The sequence below is a fragment of the Canis lupus genome, chromosome X (genome assembly GCF_048164855.1).
Source record: "Canis lupus baileyi chromosome X, mCanLup2.hap1, whole genome shotgun sequence".
Classification (NCBI taxonomy): domain Eukaryota; kingdom Metazoa; phylum Chordata; class Mammalia; order Carnivora; family Canidae; genus Canis; species Canis lupus.
Window position 1 is genome coordinate 47,498,692 of NC_132876.1, and position 24,261 is coordinate 47,522,952.

At 40.8% G+C, this 24,261-nt stretch overlaps 2 protein-coding genes across 5 annotated transcripts; both read left to right on the forward strand.

Annotated features, from left to right (window-relative positions):
- Nucleotides 1–62: 62 nt before the first annotated feature.
- Nucleotides 63–1,747, forward strand: LOC140628267 (protein BEX1-like). Its single transcript, XM_072817472.1, has 3 exons — nucleotides 63–248; nucleotides 658–738; nucleotides 1,108–1,747. Exon 3 carries the CDS (start codon nucleotides 1,113–1,115, stop codon nucleotides 1,497–1,499), a length of 387 nt encoding a protein of 128 aa, XP_072673573.1. The 5' UTR covers nucleotides 63–248; nucleotides 658–738; nucleotides 1,108–1,112; the 3' UTR covers nucleotides 1,500–1,747.
- An 11,180-nt stretch (nucleotides 1,748–12,927) lies between these two features.
- On the forward strand, nucleotides 12,928–16,142 carry TCEAL5 (transcription elongation factor A like 5). 4 transcript variants are annotated; one of them, XM_072815449.1, is made up of 3 exons: nucleotides 12,928–13,011; nucleotides 14,379–14,446; nucleotides 15,241–16,142. In XM_072815449.1, exon 3 carries the CDS (start codon nucleotides 15,268–15,270, stop codon nucleotides 15,886–15,888), a length of 621 nt encoding a protein of 206 aa, XP_072671550.1. In that variant the 5' UTR covers nucleotides 12,928–13,011; nucleotides 14,379–14,446; nucleotides 15,241–15,267; the 3' UTR covers nucleotides 15,889–16,142. The 4 variants fall into 4 exon arrangements, with proteins under 4 accessions (XP_072671550.1, XP_072671548.1, XP_072671549.1 ...); XM_072815447.1 differs by having other exon boundaries at nucleotides 12,932–13,086; XM_072815448.1 differs by having other exon boundaries at nucleotides 12,932–13,086; nucleotides 15,246–16,142.
- Nucleotides 16,143–24,261: the final 8,119 nt, after the last annotated feature.

The window sequence follows — 24,261 nt, forward strand, 5'->3', positions numbered from 1 at the left end:
CCCGCCGAACGCCACCTCGCGGGCAGCAGCCCACACGGCATGGGGGCGGTGCCCCGAGCAGTGACGAAGGCCTCACGTGACCCGCCAACGCTGACTCGCGCGCCTCGCTGTAGCGCCAGACCCGGCCTTCGCTCGCTCGCTCGCTCGCTCGCTCGCTCGCCCGCCCGCTCGTCGGTACCTGCTCCCGGTGGCCCTGAAGGCGGCGGACCAGGGGCGGCCCCAAAGAGTAGGAGGCGGAGGGGGAGCAGGTAAGGGACCCGGCGGACGGGGAGCGATCCCTGGGCTTGGTGTGGGAGAGCCCACACGGGCCGCGGAGCCCACCGGGGTGCCGCAGCCCCGGGGCGAAGCGGCGGGGGGACCGCAGCCTCCCGCCCCACCGCGGCCCGCGTTTGGCTGCAGAAAATGGTAGGCGGAGCGCCGGGCTGTGGTGAGGCGCTGACCCTTCGGCATCACCTGCCTCTCGCCCCGCCCCGCCCCGCACCGCGCCGCGCCGGTCCTTCTTGGTGTAGAAAATGGTGGTCAGCGCGGGGGATGGGGCGGCTGGGGGTGGGGGTGGGGGCAGGGCCGTGGGGGGCCCGTGAGGGGCTGGGTAGCGTCGGGTCCGCGCGAAGCGTTCGGCCGCCGCAGCCCCCCTGCTGCCACCCCGGCCCTCTGCAGGTGTGCTGGTCCAAGTGTTGCGGCGGCGCACTCGCGGCGAGAATCCGGAGGAGGAGGAGGAGACTGCAAGGATAGGCCCAGGTCGGTGTGGGGGACAGTAGAGGGGGCGTGCGGGGAACGTGTGGAAAACCCTGAGGCCCCAAATTCCCTACCCCTCCCCCCGCCCCAGCGCGTCCTCCATCTTGGTGCCTGCAGAGGCCTGGGAAGGGATCGGCAGGGAAAATGGTGGGCTTTGGGTGGGGGGGGGGGCGGGGAGGGGAGCGACGGGGGCGGGAGGGGGGCTCGGACCGGGGGCCCCCTGGAGGGCGTAGGGAGCCTCTCAGGTGGGAAAATGAAATTTTAAAAAACTGAAGAGATCCAGGGCTTTGAATCTTGGAATGTGCATAGTAGGGCCTCTGTCCTCGGTGCTGATCAGCCCACTAAGAAAATCATTGCTCTTTTGTCTTTTAGGAGCAATGGCGTCCAAAGAGAAACAAGTGGTGAAAAGTGTCAACATGGAAAGTGCCCAGCAGGAAAACGAAAAGAAGAATGAAAAGGAGCAAGTTGCTAATAAAGGAGAGTCCTTAGCCCTCCCTTTGGAAGCTGGAGAATATTGTGTGCCTCGAGTAAATCGTAGGCGGTTCCGTGTTAGGCAGCCCATCCTGCAGTATAGGTGGGATGTGATTCAGTGGCTTGGAGAACCACAGGGAAGGATGAGAGAAGAGAATATGGAAAGGATTGGGGAGGAGATGAGACAGCTGATGGAAAAGCTGAGGGAAAAGCAATTGAGTCATAGTCTGCGGGCAGTTAGCACTGACCCTCCTCACCATGACCATCATGATGAGTTTTGCCTTATGCCTTGAATCCTGACGTTTTCCCTGAAGTTAAATAGGAAGGCACACCTGCTTCCTAAATTTACATGTTCTCAATGTACCTTTGTTGTAAACCTTTTAGTGTTATATGTCTCTTATGGGCCTCCTATGACCAGCTTCTAATTGAATGTTGTATTTTGACCCAATCTGTAAGATTCTGTCAGCAGGGGAGTTTTACCCTATTGCATGGCAAGATGTTCATTATATATTGTGGAGTTAATAAAGCAGTTTAAAAGACATTCTCTGTATTCTGTTACTTCAAATCTTCTAGATTTTATATATGAACAAACAGTCTAAGTATATAAAATAAAAAGTTAACATGTTTATCTTTTTATGATAGAATTACAAATAACTATATTTTCTCATTGCTTTTACCTGGTGAAAGGGCTTGGCCCCCTGGTAAAAGCAATATGAGCACTTATCTAAACATTTGTGATACAATTTCAGTTGTAGCTTACCTCTGGATCACCTATTTAAACATATAAACCTAATAATGATGAGAGAATCATCTCTAAGAATCATCAAAAAAATGGTACCTAATCAAGATGATAACAACTCCCAAGAGCTGCCTTGTGTACTTGATGAAGCAGTATGTTTGTAAGCTTTCTCCAAGTTCTTGTTCTCACTGGAATGTGCATGACCCAACATTTACATATTCCCTTCAGCTGCTTGGGGAAGTTTCCAAAGTCAGGTCTTTATGTGGACTTAGGGGTAGGTACCAATATTCCTCTGCTTCTGTACCCCATTCCCATCTTCTTCCCTGGGTATTGATGTTCAGGAATCCTCAAGGTGAAAAAGCCACTGATTTTTTTCTGGAACACTCCAATTGAGTCCTCACTCTTCTGTAAAAGTGTGAATAAGTCCCCTCTCCCTTTTTAGCTTCATGAAGAGACCTCATCTGTCTAGTTCTCTCTTTCCTTAAGCATAGAGTTCTTTTCCAGGAAACCTCTTTAGTGGGACACCTGGGTGGCTCAGCGGTAGGGCAGCTGCCTTCAGCTCAGGTTGTGATCCTGGAATCCCAGATCAAGTCCCACATCAGCCTCTTGTGAGGAGCCTGCTTCTCCCTCTGCCTATGTCTCTGCCTCTCTCTCTCTGTCTTTCATGAATAAATCTTTAAAAACAGAAACCTTAGTTCATTAGACTATGTATAAAGATGTGTATGGGGACAAAGCTCACGTTCAGTCTGAGACAGTCCTTCCTCCTCCCATCCCCCTGAAATCTATGAATGTAAAGAAAGAACTAACTTAACTAACTTACATTGAATCTTCTGGATGCCAGAAGATTATGTCCATGAATTCAGTGGGTACCCAAATGTGGGTAATTATGGGAAGTCCATTAAAGGATTATTGGGTTTAAGTGTCCCAAAAGAACTTGAGAAATGAAATTGCTTTGAAGTGTGTTATGTAGATGAGATATATACTATGTATGAAGACAGTCTTGTGTGGAAATAAACTGAGAAGTTAGAATTTTTTTTTAAGATTTATGTATTTATTTGAGAGATAGAGCGCAAGTTAGGGGGAGGGGCAGACGGAGAGGGAGAAACTGACTCCCTACAGAGCAGAGTTGATCCCAGGACCCTAGGATCATGACCTGAGCCAAAGGCAAACGCTAAACTGACTGACCTGCCCAAGTGCCTGAGAAGTTAGGATCCTAAAACAGAAGTTGGCAAACCACAGCCCATGAGCCAAATTTGGCCTATTGCTTAGTTTTGTGGCAAATGAGCTAAGATTAAGTTTCACGTTTTTAAATGGTTAAAAAAATCAAGAATATTTTTTGACATGTAAAAATTATTTGAAAACCAATTTTTGCTGTCCATAAATAAGGTTTTATTGGAATATAACCATACGTAGGAATTCACATATTGTCTGTGGCTGTTTATGCACTACAATAGCAGAGTTTAGTTGTGAAAAAAACAGTATGGCCTACCTGCAAAGCCTACATATTTATTATCCGACCCTAATAGAAAAGTTTGCCAAACCCTGCTCTGGAATATAACATCACAATAGCAGTTATGAAACCAAAGGGAAAAATGGATAGGCAGGTGAAAACATCATATAACTCAGCAAAACCAGACGTCACGAATCAGATGCCTAAGCAATTCCAAAGCCCTCCCTCCTCCAGGTGCTTGAAACGCAAGGCACGTTCATGCAGGATGGAAGTTTATAAAGATGAAGGCTAGAGTTGAAAAGGCGGGAAGACTGATGAAGAGAGAAACGTATGCCCTACCATACTTCCTACACTTGATTGTCAACATTAGCATCAGCTTTCCTGGAAAACAGAAGCATTGTGGCTTCATTGGCCTAACAATATTCAGCAGTTCCTTCTTGAAGAAAAACTGGAAACTCACATGTGAACTCATAGCATATTGTAATAGAAGTTTAGGCATGCATTTGCCCAGAAAAATGTATATCTTTTCCATGTAAGGCAGATCAAAGTTGCCTTGTTAACCTCAGAGAAGGATCGGTTTAGGATCCTAGTTTCTGGAGAGAGAGAAATAGAGACTGCTATTAACTAGCTTCCCTTGGTTCTTAATAGTGTTTGGATCTGAAGGGGCATCTGAGCAAGTAGTATGTTAATAGCCAGGCTCCAGATAAAATGTTCAGACAACATACAGTTGAAAGGGAGCAAAAGCCAGTTAAGGAACAGGGCATGAGGTTCCTTCCAGGGGAATAGCCATAGTTAAGTTTCTGACTGCAATTGCCTATTTACATCATTTCTATATGTTACGTTGTGAGCCTCCTTTTCTCCCAAAGAGTGATCATTGTCCACAAAAGGGTGCACAAATTCTCCCCATAAATGCCTACAAGTTTTAGCCAAGAGAAGGCAGTGAGATTAGGTATTGTGCCTTGGTTCTCAAAAAAAAAAAAAAGATCCCTGGGTGGCTCACAGTTTAGCACCTGCCTTCTGGAGTCACGGGATTGAGTCCCGCATCAGGCTTCCTGCATGGAGCCTGCTTCTCCCTCTGCCTGTGTCTCTGCCTACCCCCTGCCCCACGTGTGTCTATCATGAATAAATAAATAAAATCCTTTAAAAAAAGGATGTATAAAAAAGAAGTTTTAGATGTTGACATGCATTGGGCCACTGAAGGTTTAGTACATCATGTACATCTAGTAGATACTTGGTGAATGAAAAACTCAGCACAGTAAGTATGTTTTTACTGGTATTCAGCAAATGATAAGTATGCACATCTTTGAATCCTTCTGTATTTCTAACAAAATTAAGATAATTATGCAGATAATGTCTTATGAGTTTTGAATAAAAATATTACTTTATTTTTTCTAAAATTTAAAAATCAAGTCAATTGAAGGAAATTCAGAAAATAAATTTAAGAGCCACCTTGTGGCCAAAGAAAGCAGTGCAATTTGAACTTTGTAGTCAAAGAGCAGGGAGAATACACAGACCCTGGACTCTTTTCCAGGAAGTCCAGAGAGCAAACGAAACTTTGGTTAGAGGTGAAATAAAACCATCATGATTAATTATTATTTAAAACACCAAGCTACATTTATGCTTCAAATGAAAATGGAATAACAGGGTCTGGATTTATCTTCCTAACTGAAACAACTAAAACCTGGACAAAATACATGAAACATCAATTTTGAGTTATTTAACATTAGGCAGTGGAGGGGAAAGTTCCTTGAGAATGTACAAACAGGGGCGCCTGAGGGGCTCGGTTGGTAAAGCGTCTGCCTTTGGCTCAGGTCATGATTCCAGAGTCCTGGGATCAAGTCCCACATTGGTGTCCCTGCTCAGAGGGGAGTCTGCTTGTCTCTCTCCCTCTCCCTCTGTGCTCTCTCTCTCTCTCAAATAATTAAATAAAATCTTAAAAACAATAAAGTAGAAACAAATAATATGAGCATTCTGATTGCCCCAAGCTTGCTGTGTATTGTAGGATTTGTAATATACGTAGAAGTAAAATGTATGTTAATCATAGCACAAAGATCCGGAGAGGGAAATGAAAGTACAGCATTTTGAAGTTCTTATTCTACACATTAATATCGCTTGAAGGTAGATTCTGAAATGTTAAAAAATGTATATTATAAAACTTAATCATGAAAAAAGTTGTAGCTGATGAACCAAGATATGAAATAAAATGGAATCTTCAAAATAGTCAATCAAAAATGTTAGAGGAAAAAGAAAAAAGAGCAGATGGGACACATGGAAACAAATAACAAGAAGGTTGATTTAAACCCAAACGTATCAGTATCAATAATCACATTAATGTAAATGATATAAATACCTTAATTATAAAGAAGAAGTAAGTCAGTCGGAGAAGGACAAACATTATATGTTCTCATTCATTTGGGGAATATAAATAATAGTGAAAGGGAATATAAGGGAAGGGAGAAGAAATGTGTGGGAAATATCAGAAAGGGAGACAGAACGTAAAGACTGCTAACTCTGGGAAACGAACTAGGGGTGGTAGAAGGGGAGGAGGGCGGGGGGTGGGAGTGAATGGGTGACGGGCACTGGGGGTTATTCTGTATGTTAGTAAATTGAACACCAATAAAAAATAAATTAAAAAAAATTATAAAGAAGAGATTGTCAGATTATATAGAAAAGGAAGGAAAATATATGCTGCCTATAAACACCTTATTTTATTTTATTTTTAATTTTTATTTATTTATGATAGTCACACAGAGAGAGAGGGGCAGAGACACAGGCAGAGGGAGAAGCAGGCTCCATGCCAGGAGCCCGACGTGGGATTCGATCCCGGGTCTCCAGGATCGCGCCCTGGGCCAAAGGCAGGCGCCAAACCGCTGCGCCACCCAGGGATCCCTAAACACCTTATTTTAAATTTAAAGATACTAACTGATTACAAGTAAAGGAATGGAAAAAGATGGACAGTCTTTTTTTAAGATTTTATTTATTCAGGAGAGACACACAGAGAGAGGCAGAGACAAACGCAGAGGGAGAAGCAGGCTCCCTGAAGCAGGACTCAATCCCAGGACCCCAAGATCACTACCTGAGCCAAAGTCAGACACTCAACCACTGAGCCATCCAGGTGCCCCAAGATGAACAATCTTAACATCAATCAAAGCTTGAGTGTCTATATTTGTATCAAATACAATAAATTTCAGAGCAAAGAATAATACCAAAGATATTACAGTTATAGAAAGTGGTAAGTTAATTTTAAGTGGTAAGTTTGTCAAGAGGACATGACAATTCTAAACATTCACATATTACAGTGCTTTAAAATACATGAAGCAAAAATAAATAAATAAATAAAATAAAATAAAAATAAAAAACCCAAAGTGGAAAAAATAAATAAATAAATAAAATACATGAAGCAAAAACTGATAGAACTTCAAGGAGAAACAGACAAATCCACAATTACAGTCAGAGATTTTAACGTCTTCCCTAAAAAATTGATAGAACAAGTAGACAATCAGCAAGTACATCTATGACTTGAACACTATGAACCAACTTATCTAGTTGACCAATGGTAGAACTTGCAACCAACAACAGGAGAATGTGTATTTGTTTCATTTATGCATAGAATGTTTTCCAAGATAGTCCATAATCAGGGCCATAAAATAAGTCTCAGTAATGTTAAGAGAATTTGAATCATAAAATGTATGCCTTCTGAGGACAATGGAATTAAATAAGAAACTAATAACAGAAAAATATCTGGAAAATCCCAAATATTTATATTAACATCAAACAATACATGTCTAAATAACCAAAGGAAGAAATCAAAGTAGAAATTATAAGACACTTTGAGCTGAATGAAAATGAAAACTCAACATATGATAATTTGTGAAATATGACAAAAGGACCAATCAGGCATAAATTTATAGCACTGAGCATATGTATTAGAATAGAAGAAAGCTCTACAGCTATTAAATACATAGAAATTTTAAAGTTTTTTTACTTAATGTATATTTGATCTCTAATGTTATATTAGTTTCAGGTGTACAACATAGTGATTTGATAATTCTATACATTAATCTATGCTTCCCATGAAAAGAAATGGAAATTTTATTTAAAACACTTCCTCCAGGGATCCCTGGGTGGCGCAGCGGTTTGGCGCCTGCCTTTGGCCCAGGGCGCGATCCTGGAGACCCTGGATCGAATCCCACGTCGCGCTCCCGGTGCATGGAGCCTGCTTCTCCCTCTGCCTATGTCTCTGCCTCTCTCTCTCTCTCTCTGTGTGTGACTATCATAAATAAATAAAAATTAAAAAAAATAAAAAATAAAACACTTCCTCCAAAGAAAACTCTAAGTCAAGGTGGCTTAACTGGTAATTCTACCAAACATTTAAAAATTACATAATACCAATTCTATGCAAAATCTTTCAGAAAATTAAAGAGGAAGGAATAGCTCCCAACTCACCCTATGAGGCTAGAATTACCCAGATAACTAACGAGACAATTATATTACAAGGAAATATAACAACAAACTAATCTCCTTTATGAACATATGTGCAAAAATTCTTAATAAAACTTTAGTAAAAATAGAATCCGATTATATATACAAGATAAAATATACAATGACCAGGTAAGGTTTATCCCAAGAATTCAAAGAGTGTTAACATTTGAAAATCATTGTAATTCACCACATTAACAAAAAGAGAAAAAACATATTATCAATTCAGTGGCTAATGAATAAACATTTGGTAAAATGTTTAGTACACAAGTGTACTAATGTTAGTACATAAGTGTACTTCCTTACTTCTTCCAGCTTCTAGTGGCCCAAGGCATTCTTTAGCTTTTGATAGCATAACTCCAATTTCTGCTTCTCTTCTGTGTGTCTATATGTTCTTTGTCTTTTCTAAGGATACATCCATTGGATTTAGGGCCTACCTAAGCCAATATGATCTCTTTCAATTCTCCTTCTTTAAAAATATTTTATTTTTAAGTAATCTGCACACCCAACATGAGACTCAAACTCACAACCCTGAAATCAAGAGTTGCATGCTCTACCAACTAAGCCAGCCAGGTATCATCCTATATCTCAGTTCTTAATTATATCTGCAAAGACCCTATTTACAAATAAGGTCACATTTTGAAGTGCTGGGTGGACATGAATATTGGGGGAAATTTTTCAGTCCTCTACAAGCAATGAACTGCAGGTTAAAATTTAAAACAACATCATTTACAATAGCATCAGAAATATGAAATACTTAGGGATAAATCTGACAAAAGATAATCAAGACCTGCACACTGAAAACTATAAAACACTGAGGACATACATTAAATCCACCAAACTCAGAAAAAGAGATCAGATTTGTGGTTACCAGAGGTGGGGGGTGGAGGTATGGGAGAAAAGTGGCCAAAAGGCACAAATTCCAGTTATAAAATAAATAAGTCATGGGGATGTAATGTAACACATAATGGCCATAGTTAACACTTCTGTATGATTTATAGGAAATTTGTTAAGAGAGTAGGTCCTAAGAGTTCTCATCACAAGGTGAAATGACTTTCTTTTCCTTTTATTGTGTCTATATGAGATGATGAATCTTAACTAAACTTACTGTAGTAATCATTTCACAATATATGTATATCAAACCATCATGCTATATATCTTAAACTTATACAGTGGTGTATGTTCCTGTTATCCAGGCTTAACCCTATGTGACTCTTCCTGGCAACCTTCACTCCTTTGTAGCTATAAGTAACAAAGAGTTCTGCCTTCTATCTTTGTGACAGTGTGTTGTGTTCTGCCATCAAAAGAACCTTTAAATCTTACAAAGCCATTTACAAAGATTAAGTCATACCATATATAAAAATTAACTCAAAATTATCAAATACCTACATATTTGAGTCAAAACTTTAAAACTCTTAAAGGAAAACAAAGGGGTAAATCTTCATGTCCTTGGATTTGGTAATGGACTTACAGATATGACACCAAAAGCAAGGACAACAAAAAGAAAAATATACACATAGGACTTCATAAAAATTAAAAACTTCTGTGAATAAAAATACACTACCAAGAAAGTAAAAAGGCAGGATGCCTGAGTGGCTTAGTGGTTGAGCATCTGCCTTCAGCTCTGGTTGAGATCCCGCGGTTCCAGGATCGAGTCCCACATTGGGCTCCCTGCATGAAGCCTGCTTATCCCTCTGCCTCCATCTCTGCCTCTCTCTCTCTGTGTGTGTCTCTTATGAATAAATAAATAAAATTTAAAAAAAAGAAAAAGGCAAAGGAAGAAACAAAATGGAAGAAAATATTTGCAAATTATATATCTGGAATAGGTTTGTATCCAGAATATATGAAGAACTCTTACAATTCAACAGGAAAATGACAAACAACTCAGTATTAAAAATGGGCAAAGGTCTTTTTTTTTATTTTTATTTATTTATGATAGTCACAGAGAGAGAGAGAGAGGCAGAGACATAGGCAGAGGGAGAAGCAGGCTCCGTGCACCAGGAGCCCGACGTGGGACTCGATCCTGGGTCTCCAGGATCGTGCCCTGGGCCAAAGGCAGGCGCCAAACCGCTGCGCCACCCAGGGATCCCAAATGGGCAAAGGTCTTGAATAGATATTTTTCCAAAGAAGATATATAAATATCCAATAAATATATGAAACGATGCTCAATATCATTAGTCATTAGGAAAATGCAAAAATTTTAAAAATTAACAATTAATAATTGTTTTTGAGAATGTGGAGCAATTGGAATCTTCATGCATTGCTAGTAGGAGTGCAAAATGTTGCAGTGGAATAGTGTGGTATTTCCTCAAAAAGTTATACATAGAATTACCATATGACCTAGCAATTCCATTCTTAGATATATGCCCAAGAGAAATAAAAACATACATCCATGCAAAAACTTATACAGAAGTGCTTAAGGCAGCATTTACAACGGTTGAAATGTAGAAACAACTCAAATATCCACCAATGTTTGAATGGATAAATAAAATACAATATGGGAATATAATGAAATACTATTCAGCCATAAAAAGGAATGAAATACTGTACATGCTATAATATAAATGAACCTTGAAAACATTATGCAAAGAAGCCAGACATAAAAGGTCACATACTGCATGATTCCATTTATATGAAATATCCAAAATGCGTAATTCCATGGAGACAGCAAATTAGTCATTGCTAGGGGAGGGGAGGAGGGGAAAAATTGGGAGTGACTGCTTAATGGGTATGGGGGTCTCCTTCAGAGTTAATGAAAGTATTTTGGAACTATATAGAGGAAATGGTTTCACAACATTGTGAATGTACTATACGTCACTGCATGTGTACTTTAAAATGGCTAATTTCGGGATCCCTGGGTGGCGCAGTGGTTTGGCGCCTGCCTTTGGCCCAGGGCGCGATCCTGGAGACCCGGGATCGAATCCCACGTCTGGCTCCTGGTGCATGGAGCCTGCTTCTCCCTCTGCCTATGTCTCTGCCTCTCTCTCTCTCTCTCTGTGACTATCATAAATAAATAAAAATTAAAAAAAAAAATAAAAAATAAAATGGCTAATTTTATGTTCTGTTAATTTTTCCTAAAAATATAGTCTCATTTGTAAAAAGATATATATAAGTATATTCTTTAGGCCAATTGGCCTTCACATTTTTTATATTGCATATCCCTCTCAGCATCCAGTGATACTGATGGATCCTATCCTAAGCAAATGCACACACCCAGCAAAAATATACATCTCTCGCCCAGTCACACACACATGCACATAATTTTGAATATAATTCCAAGGGATTCAGAGGTTTCTCTAGTTAAGAATGCTGGAATGCAAGGAGTAAGTGCTCTCCCTTTAACATAGCTCACCTGCTATTTGTTTCTTCCTTTTTCTGTCTCACTACCATGTAGCTTCTTCTCCATCTCCTCTGTTTTTACCTATAGCTTCTGCTTCTTCATGATGTCAATCTGCTCATGTATCATAGTTTCTCAGGTTCCTAGGGTACAGTTCTTTTCATAAGTGTACATACTCTACTATCTTCTAAACATATGCAGCCTTGCATATCATTTCAGGTGGTCCACAGACTTCCTCAATTGAGAACACCTGGTCTAGGTCAATCTGTACAGTCAGCATATCAGACTTCCTTAGACATTGAAACAAATCTGACTCAGAGAGGACAAGGGTGGGCATGGACTGGAAGGCAGCAGCCCTGCAGGATGGCTAAGCTCCTCCTTAGGTGCCCTGGAGGTGAAAATACTGAAGTTGAGAAACCCATCAGGGTGCACCTCCTAAGTCAAGTGGTAGGTAGCACACAGGGTCAAAGAAGCTTCCCTGAACACTGTGAATTGAGGCAGAGAGCAGCGAAGCACGGAGGCTCTCTTCTCAGCAATCACTTTTCTAGGCTTCATGGAAACCCTCTACTACAGGGATCTGGAAGGGATTTGTTCTGATTTCCAGTTGTCAAGACAGCATTCCATCTCTGCTGGGGTTGACTTACCTCTGTGGGAATTTGGGGAAGGGAGGGAAGGAGCCAAAGACATTTTACTCAGGTCACCACCTTGGTCATCTCTCCATGAATGTTTTGGAGTGAGCAACAGTCAGGTGCCTGAATGTAAAGGGTGAGAGGCTCTGGAAGGTTGAGGAGTCTGAAAATTGCATATTCCTCCCCTCTTGAAAAGACAGGAAAAATCAGACCATGTCTGCATCCCTCAAATCCTCAGCTGCCTTTGCACAACAGCTAAATCTCTGAATGAAAATAGCCATAGGGGAAAAAAATAGCCATAGGCCATATTTTCAAGACTGATATTGTGTCTTTCTGGAGATTCCAGAAAGTCTACTTAATACTCAGTGATTGTTTGGGCACAATAATTACATGCATTTTTAGTAGAACATGACAGAACTACCTATTTATGAAAATTAAGAAAAATATTTTGTGTGTAGCTAATTGAATCCATTTTCCATGTAGTAATAATTAATGCAATGAACTTAATTTTGTAATCTTGTTTGATTTTTTTTCTTTTTTTATTTTTTATTTTTTTATTTTTTTTTTCTATCTTAAACACATTCTTTGCCCCAAATGAAAATAGCTGTATTTAATTTTTTGCTTATAAGAATAACCCAACCTGATAGGAGTCAGTTAAATAAAACTGGAAAAAACTACTTAGAAGAAAATAAAATCCTCATTCAACTATATACTTCCCTGCCTGGCAATCCTCCACGTACCTATTTTATGAAGGTCTGGAGAAGAAGAGAAATGAACATCAGTGGCTGAGCGGAGAAGTGGAATGAGGGGTAGATGCTTTGAAATCAAAGGAGAGAAAGAAAAAAATTCCTTGGCGACGTACCAATGGCCGGTTGCCTTGGGAGATGTAGCCCTTCCCAGATAAGAGAGAACAAACACATATCACAGGAAGAAGGGGCCACGTTTGACCTTTGGGATTAGTAAAGACCAAATTGAGTGACAGGGGGTCCAGCGGTGAGAGGAGGGGACTACAGCGCGGCGAGGCGGTGGAAAGGGGCTAGGGAAGGGAAAAAGTGGGCTGGCTCCTGACGCACATTCTGCTGGTGGGAGGGGAACTAAGGACCCGAGCCCACTGGTGACGTTTCCTTCACGTGATCAGAAGCCGACGTGTGCAGAAGTCCCTCTCCTCCAGGTACCAGCTCCCTGTTTCCGTAGAGAAAGATTTCGGACTAAGAGCCGAAGGGGCAGCTGGTGGATAGCCCTGCAGGTCAGTAGGAGATGGAGGAGAAGCGGGGTGGGTGCTGGGACAAGAGTGGTAACTGGTAGAGGCTGCTTTCCAGATGCCACCCCCTCCCACCTCCATTCATTTTGGCGCAGGAAATTGTATGAGTGTTGGGGAGAGGTCTGGGTACCGTCTCTCATTTCCGTGGATCAGTGTGGGTTTACGGCAGAAAGAAATCCGAGGAGAAGGAGGAATCTCTCTGGAATGGCTACAAGTCCACAGGCACCTGCGGACCCTTGGGGTGAAGGGTGGGGATAGTAGCAGAGGGCAAAGACCAGAGTGGGTACAGGACTGGATTCTTACTACCCCGTTCTTCCCCAATGGCCATAGGTTTGGTGCAAGAAACGGAGAGCTTGGCGGGAGGAGATGGAGAGGGACCAGGGGTTGAGAATGGGTACCCGTTGGGATTTCCTAGGAGGGAGGCTATGGAGTTTCGTCTGACGGAGAGGGCCGGGAGAGGGGGATGGCGATAGCGAAGAAATGGCCTGATCTCTGCAGGGCAGCGGGAGAGGGCATAGCCTGTGAGCCCGAGGTGGGAAGGGCCTTCGTTCCCTGCATCTCTTCTTCACCTTCCGTCCATTTTGGAGCCGGAAATGGTGGGCTGCATGTCGGTGGGGAGAAGGGGAGGAGGTGCTGTAAAGGAGGGGGACAGAGGTTCGGTCTGGAGACCAGCTCCCTTTTGCGGAGGAGCGGCTTCTAAACTAGGGAGGGCTGAGAGGAGATAGCATGAGCCCAAATTTTTACTGAATTTGGAAATAATTTATCTCTTGCATTGTAGAAAAACGTGGTATATCTGTGTATGTAAAGAGGCAAGGGGTGTCACGAATGCTCTGGACATTTTTGCTCTGCCCCCTGACTCTGCGGTCACCATTTTCAGAGAAGTGATGTGGTTTGTGTTATCTGGGCACCCTAGAGTGGGAGGTTTGGACGGCAGATAAGGGAGTACAGCAGGATCTGCCTTCTGAACATCATTATGCTGAATGAACTTCAAAACTTCACTCATTTTAGTGCAAGAACAAGTGAGATAGAAATTTGAGAGAGGATTCAGAAACAAAGAAACCCTTTGGAAATAAACTTTCTCTGCCATTGCCCAGTAGTAGAATGGAGACTGTTAGGGAGGAGCTGTAGAGGAGGATCAGAGAAGCTAGGGAAAGGGCAAGAGAGTGGCAGGATTTGGGAAAGTTTTGACAACTATAGTGTGAAAGAATCAGTGTCCCAGTTGCCAGTCATTCACTTCTCAACCCTCTATTCACCCACTGTCTCCCATCTCTCTACAGGTCTTCTGGTCTGTGGTTGTGGGCACCAACCCAGACAAGAAGAGGAAAGACCTGCAGGATCAGTACAGGTCAGTGGGAGAGCGTAACTGTCCCAGGACCTCTGAGAATAGGAGTGACTTAAGCTTGGGCAGAAGTTGAGGGGCAGCCCAGGTGTCTCAGCGGTTTAGCACTGCCTTCAGCCCAGGGCCTGATCCTGGAGACCCAGGATCGAGTCCCACATCGGGTTCCCTGCATGGAGCCTGCTTCTCCCTCTGCTTGTGTCTCTGCCTCTCTCTCTTTCTCTCTATGTCTCTCATAACTAAATAAATAAATAAATAAAACATTAAAAAAAAAAAGAAGTTGAAGACGCTACTACCTGCCAACTCTCCTCCCGGCCACCCTACTGCAGTCTCAGAATACATGGCCTCTGTCAGGATTCTAAGGGAAGAAACATGGTATTTTATGGCTGGAGATGACAGAGGGGAGAACAAGGGAGTAAGAGACAGGAGGTGTGGCATCTGTGAAACCTCTTGAAGATAATAGAGTAGCCCTGAAATCTGAGAAGTGGCCATTATTCTGTTTTGTCTGCAGTTTTAGAAGTCTCACAACTGCAGGCAAGGGAAAAAAGAAACTGGCCCAGGATTACTGAAGGTCAGTGTAAGTTGAGACTAAGTTTTAAGTGTAAGAAAGAAGCACATGTGGATGTTTCTGTAAAGTTGCATCATGTAAATACGTGTGAAGCGAGAAGGAAAGGAAAAAAAAAAATGTATGGGTAGGAATGTACTTGTAATTTGAGATAAGGTGAGGAAAACCCTAAATCATAAACGCAATTATTTTCAGAAGCTGTTTTCCCCAATCTAAGTCCTCCTTTTTTGTGTCCTAGGACAGGCAAAGGAGGGAGAATCTCAACATGGAAAAGGTCTACAAAGAAAATGAACGGAAGCCAGAAAACGAAGGAAAGCTGGAAATCGAGGGACAGCCAGAAGATGAAGTAGATACAGAAGATGAAGGAAAATTAGATGAGGAAGAAAAGCTGGAAGTAGAGGAGAAGCCAGGGCATGAGGGAAAGCTCCAGAATAAGGGACAGCCAGATGATGAGGGACAACCAGAAGATGATGGAAAACAAGAAAAGCAGGGCAAGTCCAATGATGAGGGAAAACCACAAGATGAGGGCAAGCCAGAATCCCAGGCAAAGCCTGAGGGTGAGCCACGGGCTGCTGAAAAGCGCCCAGCTGAAGATTACGTTCCCAGGAAAGCAAAAAGAAAAACAGACAGGGGGACGGATGATTCCCCCAAGGACTATCAGGAGGACTTACAGGAAAGGCACTTGGGCAGTGAGGAGATGATGAGAGAATGTGGAGATATTTCAAGGGCTCAGGAAGAGTTAAGGAAAAAACAGAAAATGGGTGGTTTTCATTGGATGCCAAGAGATGTACAGGATCCGTTTGCCCCAAGGGGACAACGAGGTGTCAGGGGGGTGAGGGGCGGAGGGAGGGGCCAGAAGGACTTAGAAGATGTTCCATATGTTTAATGCCTTTGGCCTTTAATTCTGATTTCTCTGATGGGAATATTGCCAACTCGCTTTCCCTGGCAGGCATTTGCCAGGCTATGTGCTTTAACCTTATGCTGATACATTGCTTTAGGTGTCACTCTCAGTTACCAGCAGCCTTTTGACCCAACTTTGACACTCTGTCTTTCAGTAGGGAACTTTCACCCATGTGCATGGAAGAAATGTTCATGGTACATTGTAAAAATATTAATAAAAAAACAGTTTTTTGAACTGCATCTACAGCATCAGCCCATTTTTGAAAAATATATAGTTACATGATACATCCACAAGTAGAGAAAACTATGAAACTGAGTAGGTCAAAAGAGAAATAGTGGTTTTCTCTGTGTAGTGGCAGTGGAAGAGATTATCTTCTATCTTCTGCTTTTTTCCTTAAAAAACATTACTTTTGTCAAAAAAGTAAATAACAAAAGATTGTAAATGTGGGAAGATACATAACACGCAATCAAAATAACAGTTCAGTAAGTTTATTAAGGCAGTGGAGACACTCAAAATTCCTTTTGTCAGAATGTGGAATGATGTGTAAAACTCATATTACCTCTGGGACTCGGAGCTGGAGGAATCAACCTGGCAGTTATTACAGATGCATTACTGTAACCAACAATCTTATCACCTGTGAAATGGGGATAAAACTTCTCTTCCAGGGCTATGGAGAAGATCAGATGAGGTTCTGAGTATATAAACTGCATTGGGCTGACTTCTACCCTCTGACCTGCACTAGCAGAACCAGAATTCTGTCAGATGTTTGGGGGAGGGCTGAAGGAAGTCTCACTTGTGTCCAGGAATAAGTCCTGGAAGCTAAGAGGTGGGTGCCACTTTACTTGGAGTAATACTGTGTCTGATGTGCACTGTGCGTCTTCTCATGGGTCCTGCACCCCCCTAAGGGCCCCACTGCTGCTAGTGGGCTGGAATCCTTAAGGTAACAAAACCCTATTGATTTCCCTAGAGTCTCTGCTGAGTTGAATCCCCTCTATGTTCCCTGCTGAACTGGAGAAGATCCCTCCTCTCATACTGTAGTTTTATTAACCTTGACATGAAATGTGGAAAAATGCTTTGTAAAATTTTAAGTAATATATTTTTCAGACATAATTACCCCATTAGACTTGCCGTTTTCAAAGCAAACAATTTATCTTATTGATTTTGGTACTCAAAACATATAATAGAGGTTTTAAAATATATATATTAATTATCAAGTCAGAAGACTTCAATTCTTGGTCCAGTTCTGTCCCTGATTGAATATGTAGCCCTGAGCACATAATTTCACTATTTAGCAACTGAAGCTTGCCACTCCAAAAGAAACAGACTAGGAGAGAGATTATATCACAATTCATTGCTAATGATTTTAACATTGGATACAGTAGTTTTTCTTAAAGTTTGCTAGCTGCCAACAGACCATCTGCATTAAAAATCACGTAGCTACTTTGTCAAAAATTCAGAATCCTGGTTCCCATTTCAGATCCAATATATCAGAATCTCTTTTGACTGGTCTTCACAATGTGTGTGTGTGTGTGTGTGTGTGTGTGTGTGTGTGTGTCCTTGGTTTTAGTTCATTTTTATTTTTATCAAATGGATACCAAATTTTAAAATCCAATAGTGCAAAATAATTTATTATTAAAAACTTCAATCTGCCTTGCCTTTCCATATTTTCATCCTCCAGAGACAAGTACCATAAACATTTTTGGTTTCTTCTAGTATTTACCTCCATATTGCTGAAATATGCTTATGCTGTGATTTCTTTTTTTAAACAGCTTCATTAAGATGTAATTTACATATCACAAAACTCACCCTTTTAAAGTGTACAATTTAGTAGTTTTTGGTATATTAACAGAGTTCTGAATCTCTCATCATTATCTAGTTCCAGGATATTTCTGTCACCCCAAAAAGAAATCTCATACCCATTAGCATATAATAGGGTTCCCATTCTCTACCCCTAGCACCTGGCAAATGCTGATCTACTTTGTCTCTATAGATTTGTATATTCTAAACATTTCATATATATATGGAATCATACAATATACAACCTTTCATGTAGCATAAGGTTTTCAAGGTTCATCCACATTGTAGTGTGTATCAGTACTAAAACTTTGTGTACATGGATTTTTTTTTTTTGCCTTTTAAAATAAACTTTATTGAGAGGATCTCTGGGTGGCTCAGCAGTTTGGTGCCTGCCTTCACCCAGGGCGTGATCCTGGAGTCCTGGGATCGAGTCCCACATCAGGCTCCCTGCATGGAGCCTGCTTCTCCCTCTGCCTATTTCTCTGCCTCTCTCTCTCTGTGTTTCTAATAAATAAATATCTTTTAAAAATAAAATAAACTTTATTGAAAAGACAAAATATAATACTTATACATACAGAAATGATGGTTCTGCCTTAGCTTTTTATGTAGATAACTTTAGTGCATGTTAATGATAATATCCAAAGTCGCTTTAACTTTATTTGTATGCTTTGATCCCTTTTATGAACAGGTACTCTAAATTTATATGTACTTGAGTTTTTTCTGTTTTAAGGTAAGCACAGGTGTATAGTATTTGATACAGTTATTCATGTCTGCTGGAAAAAGCAAAAATACTTTTTTTCACTTTTTTGTTTTTTAAAGTTAAAATATTTTTCCAGTTTTATTGAAATATAATTTACATATATTACTATGTAAGTTTAAGGGGTATAGTATATGGATTTATATACATATCATATATATTGCACATATGTTGTAAAATAATTACCACAATAAATGTAGTTAATGCCCACCATCTCATATAGATACGATAAAAAGAAAAAGCAAAAAAAAAAAAAATTCTCTTTGTGAGGAGAACTATTAGGATTTACTCTTAACAACTTTCATATATAATGTACATCAGAGTTAACTTTTTGCATTTAAATATGTGTTTTATTTCTTTGGGACTATACCTAGGGGTGGAATTGCTATCATGTGGTAGCACTATTCTTAACTTTTTGAGGAACTGCCAAACCACTTTCCAAAACAACTATGGCATTTGACAGTCCCATCCACAGTGTACAAGCATTCCAATTTCTCCACATCCTTGCTAACACTTGTCATTGCCTGTATTTTTTATTTTAGCCATCTTACTCCGTATAAAGTAGAATCCCATTGTGGTTTTGATTTGCTAATGGCTAATGACGTTGAGCATCTTTTCATGTGTTTATTGATCATTTGTATATCGTCTTTGGCAAAATGTCTATTTAAATCCTTTACCCATTTTAAAATGGGTTGATTGTCTTTTTATTGTCAAGTTGTAAGAGTTCTTTGTTTATTGTGACACAAGTCTCTTATCAGATGTATGACTTGTAATTGCTATTTCCTGACTTGTTAACTTTAGTCATTATCCATGGCATTCTGATGTGACAACAGAGTAGTTCTATCTTACCATCACAATCCCCATATCTATCGCCTGCCTCCCAGTATAGCTTTATCATATCCAATATGTATTTTAACAGGCATTCCAGTGATTCTGTTGCTTAATTCTGAGAATCATTTGTGGATTTGTCAGGTTAGGCTAAGCTTAGGCTAAGCTTATGCTAGGCTAGCTACCAACCCCAAAAGATCAGTGGCTTAACACAACAAAGGTTAATTTCTCAAACTTGGTGAGAGTTGGGGATAGTGAGGTTCTGCTTTCCCTAGTTTCCCATAGATGCAGACTAACCATGATACCACTGCAACAGAGGAAAAGAGTACATGGAGATCTCACACCCATTTTTCCACACTGTGGTCTAGAAGTAATATAAATCACTGCTGTTCACAGCCCACTTTTCTCATATTTCTAGCTCTTTGATTCTGACAAGCAATTCTGAGAGAGATGTTATTATACATTCTATATAGGTGACTGAACTGAGGCTCAATGAGAATAAGTGATTTATGCAAGGTCACATACTGGTAAGGGGAAGGGCCTCTACTGGAACTTAGGTTCATCTGGCTTTAAGGCAATAATCCTTAACTAGTTTGCTTTCCTAAACAGAATTATTTGAATTTTATCTTCACTCTATTAACCAACTAATCCTTTAAGAAGTCAGAATAACGGTAATGCTTCTTCAGATGACAGACGTATGAGCAACGCTCATAATGGCACCACTTCTTCCAGTATTAATGTCTTTAAAAGGCATTTGATGCCAATTCACAGCCTGACTGCCTTGGCCACCAAGTCATGGGTTATGCCTATAGTGGATGTAGGTATTCAGACAGGTGGTAACACCTGTTTTCTCCTGGACTTGGAGGATGACAGGTCTTTTTAAGTCCCTTTTGCCTGGGGTATCCTATACTTTGGGCCTTGGATGACTCAAACATCAGAAGTACTGCACCAGTGTCACCAAAACAGGCCCAGGCACAATCAAGGTCCTTCTGGGAGTCTGAGTAAGGTTGGTTGGTTGGGTGATTGTCCTAATTGAATCCCCACCCCTATTGTTTTGAAGGCTATTCCATTGGACTCTGAGAGAAGAGTTCAACCTTCCTACTTCAAACTCAAATTATCTGGTCAAATCCAGACTGTAGCTGGCCCTGAAAGGGAGCAATGCTTTAAAGTTCTATGGTATGGAGCTTAATTTCCATCCCTACAAAATTCTTCTTCATACTCCAAAGGAAAAGAGAACAGGGAGAAAGAAACAAAGCTTTGTGACTGAAAACAAAGAGTTTTCTCACTGGAGACTATTGAGCCTATCACCTGGTCACTCTGAGTCAAAAGACAATGACATATGTTGCTAAGGACAGTCATATAATAAGAGATAGTTGGGGCACCTGGGTGGCTCAGTTGGTCTGCCTCCAGCTCAGGTCTGATCTCAGGGTCCTAGGATAGATCTGTTTCTTGGGTTCCGTGCTCAGTGGGGAGTCTGTTTCTCCCTCTCCTCCCCTCTTTGTGCTCCTCCCTGTTTCCTCATGTTCTCTCCCTATCTTGCTATCTCTGTCACTTTCTCTCAAATAATTAAATAAAATCTTCAGAAACAAAAAATAGAAGAGATCGCTACTTTGCTTCTTCCTCACTATCTTCCCAAACCAAATAAAAACTTTTGAAATAAGGAAATAAGTGTTCCTGAAAATAGGCCCGAACTCCTTATCCACTGCAAGTCACTAGAGCAAATGAGTTTGTACTGCTTATGGGAACCAAAAGGAACTTTAGATCTAATGTTCTTTAATTTGTAAAATGAACAAAACAATTTTTTATTTCAGCTCCAAATGGAGAGCTGAAAATAATGGCATTCACACTACAACAGAAAAGAAAGTTGGATAAACTGCAAAACAGCATTTTTTCTTAAAACTATCAGAGAACTGATTTCATGGGCATAGAATTATCCTAATATCGAGAGAAAAATTCATGGAGGGAGAAATGGGAAGTAAGCGTCTGCTTATCTGGGGTAGATACCCCCAAACAACATATAGACCAGTAGGAAAATTTAGGAAGAAATTGCTAATGAATTTCTAAAGACTGAGTGAGAGCATGAATGTGTAAGGTCCCTGAGGTAAAAATTATGAGAAAGACAAAAATTACGCATTCTGAAGAAAAAAAAATAATAATCAGAACCAGAATCAGATATGTTACAGGTCTTAAAACAATTGAACAGGGCATTTAAAATAACTGGTTGGTGTTCTACTTCTGGCATGGTAATGTGAGGAACTCTGAGAATCCACTCCCCAGTGAAATTGCTGGAAGTTATTATTTTTGGTAAGTTTTTATTTATTCATGAGAGACACAGAGAGAGGCAGAGACAGAGGCAGGGTGAGAAGCAGGTTCCCTGCAAGGAGCCCAATGTGGGACTCAATCCCAGGACCCCAGGATCACAACGTGAGCCAAAGGCAGATGCTCAACCACTGAGCCACCCAGGTGTCCCTGAAAGTTATTTTTTAAAAGTAACCATTTGCAACTAATATTCGATAAAGGAGGAAAGACTATCCATTGGAAGAAAGACAGTCTCTTCAATAAATGGTGCTGGGAAAATTGGACATCCACATGCAGAAGAATGAAACTAGACCACTCTCTTTCACCATACACAAAGATAAACTCAAAATGGATGAAAGATCTAAATGTGAGACAAGATTCCATCAAAATCCTAGAGAAGAACACAGGCAACACCCTTTTTGAACTCGGCCATAGTAACTTCTTGCAAGATACATCCACGAAGGCAAAAGAAACAAAAGCAAAAATGAACTATTGGGACTTCATCAAGATAAGAAGCTTTTGCACAGCAAAGGATACAGTCAACAAAACTCAAAGACAACCTACAGAATGGGAGAAGATATTTGCAAATGACATATCAGATAAAGGGCTAGTTTCCAAGATCTATAAAGAACTTATTAAACTCAACACCAAAGAAACAAACAATCCAATCATGAAATGGGCAAAAGACATGAACAGAAATCTCACAGAGGAAGACATAGACATGGCCAACATGCATATGAGAAAATGCTCTGCATCACTTGCCATCAGGGAAATACAAATGAAAACTACAATGAGATACCACCTCACACCAGTGAGAATGGGGAAAATTAACAAGGCAGGAAACAACAAATGTTGGAGAGGATGCGGAGAAAAGGGAACCCTCTTACACTGTTGGTGGGAATGTGAACTGGTGCAGCCACTCTGGAAAACTGTGTGGAGGTTCCTCAAAGAGTTAAAAATATACCTGCCCTACGACCCAGCAATTGCACTGTTGGGGATTTACCCCAAAGATACAAATGCAATGAAACGCCGGGACACATGCACCCCGATGTTTCTAGCAGCAATGGCCACGATAGCCAAACTGTGGAAGGAGCCTCGGTGTCCAACGAAAGATGAATGGATAAAGAAGATGTGGTTTATGTATACAATGGAATATTACTCAGCTATTAGAAATGACAAATACCCACCATTTGCTTCAACGTGGATGGAACTGGAGGGTATTATGCTGAGTGAAGTAAGTCAGTCAGAGAAGGACAAACATTATATGTTCTCATTCATTTGGGGAATATAAATAATAGTGAAAGGGAAAATAAGGGAAGGGAGAAGAAATGTGTGGGAAATATCAGAAAGGGAGACAGAACATAAAGACTGCTAACTCTGGGAAACGAACTAGGGGTGGTGGAAGGGGAGGAGGGCGGGGGGTGGGAGTGAATGGGTGACGGGCACTGGGTGTTATTCTGTATGTTAGTAAATTGAACACCAATAAAAAAATAAATTAAAAAATAAAAAAATAAAAAAATAAAAGTAACCATTTAAATTCTTTGGGAAATGGCCATAAGGGCATACAGCAAATGAAAAAAAAAAAACATATTTCTTTAAGAAAATCTACTAAAACAGTAAAACGCTGAGAACCTGTGATATCTGAACCAAGCTTTGCTCCTTCCTATCTGGCTCCCAGATCAGCATGATGGAAATTACATGCCTAAAGGGTACAACCAAGAGCACAGGTCTCTTCACCTCAGCTCACATCTGAAGGGTCACATTACCTTTCCAGGATAGACAGGAGAGAACTTCTCATCTTGCCTTGAATTATCTGTTGCTCAGGCCAAGTTCTGAGTGAGTGTAGGTGAAAGGTGGGGGCTCCATTCTGCCCATCCCTAGCTCCAGAGCCTTGTAGCAGAGACTTTCCTCAGTGGGAGAGTCAGGCTTTGAAACAGAGAACCCAGTCCCTTTCCAAAGGAACTGTCACACAGTGTAGAGAAGTTGAAGGCTTAAAGCAATAAAAAAAATGAAGATTGTGGTGAAATGAAATTAAGAGGAGGTCAGTTGATTAGAGATATAACTTAATGTCAGGGCAGATAGTTTACCAGAGACTTAGGGAAAGAGACAGCTAAGTAGAGTCTTATTGGGGTTAAAAAAAACATCAAACAATGACCAAAAATTATCTCTCATAAGAAGCCCAAATTTCATACCATGAATTGGTGAATTTATGACCCAGCACATTTTCAAAAACAACAGAGCAAACAACAGGTATTAGTGGAGCTTTAATAGTTAGTGTGTTAAGGGAAAGAGGACTGACAAAACCAATTTCATCCCACAGTGACTATGGGCATACCCAGTGCTGTGCCCCCACAGGAGCAACACAAGAGGTTTCACATAGTAGGGAAGAAATGGATGTGTCTAAAATAGCCAGTCACTAAACAACCAAGCAAACAACCCCAGAGTAAGAAAACCAGTACTGAGTTGCTAAAATGTATTATCTGAAAAAATTTCAAGACATGAAGAGAACCAGGAAAGTATGCCTATATATGGGGAACAAAGCAGGCAACAAAGCAGGTCTGTGAGAGTGACCAGATGTTAAATCTAACAAAAACTTCAAAGTAGCCAATATAAATATACCCAAAGAATGAAAAAGAACTGTAATTAAAGAATTAAAGGCAGGTATGTTGACAATGTTA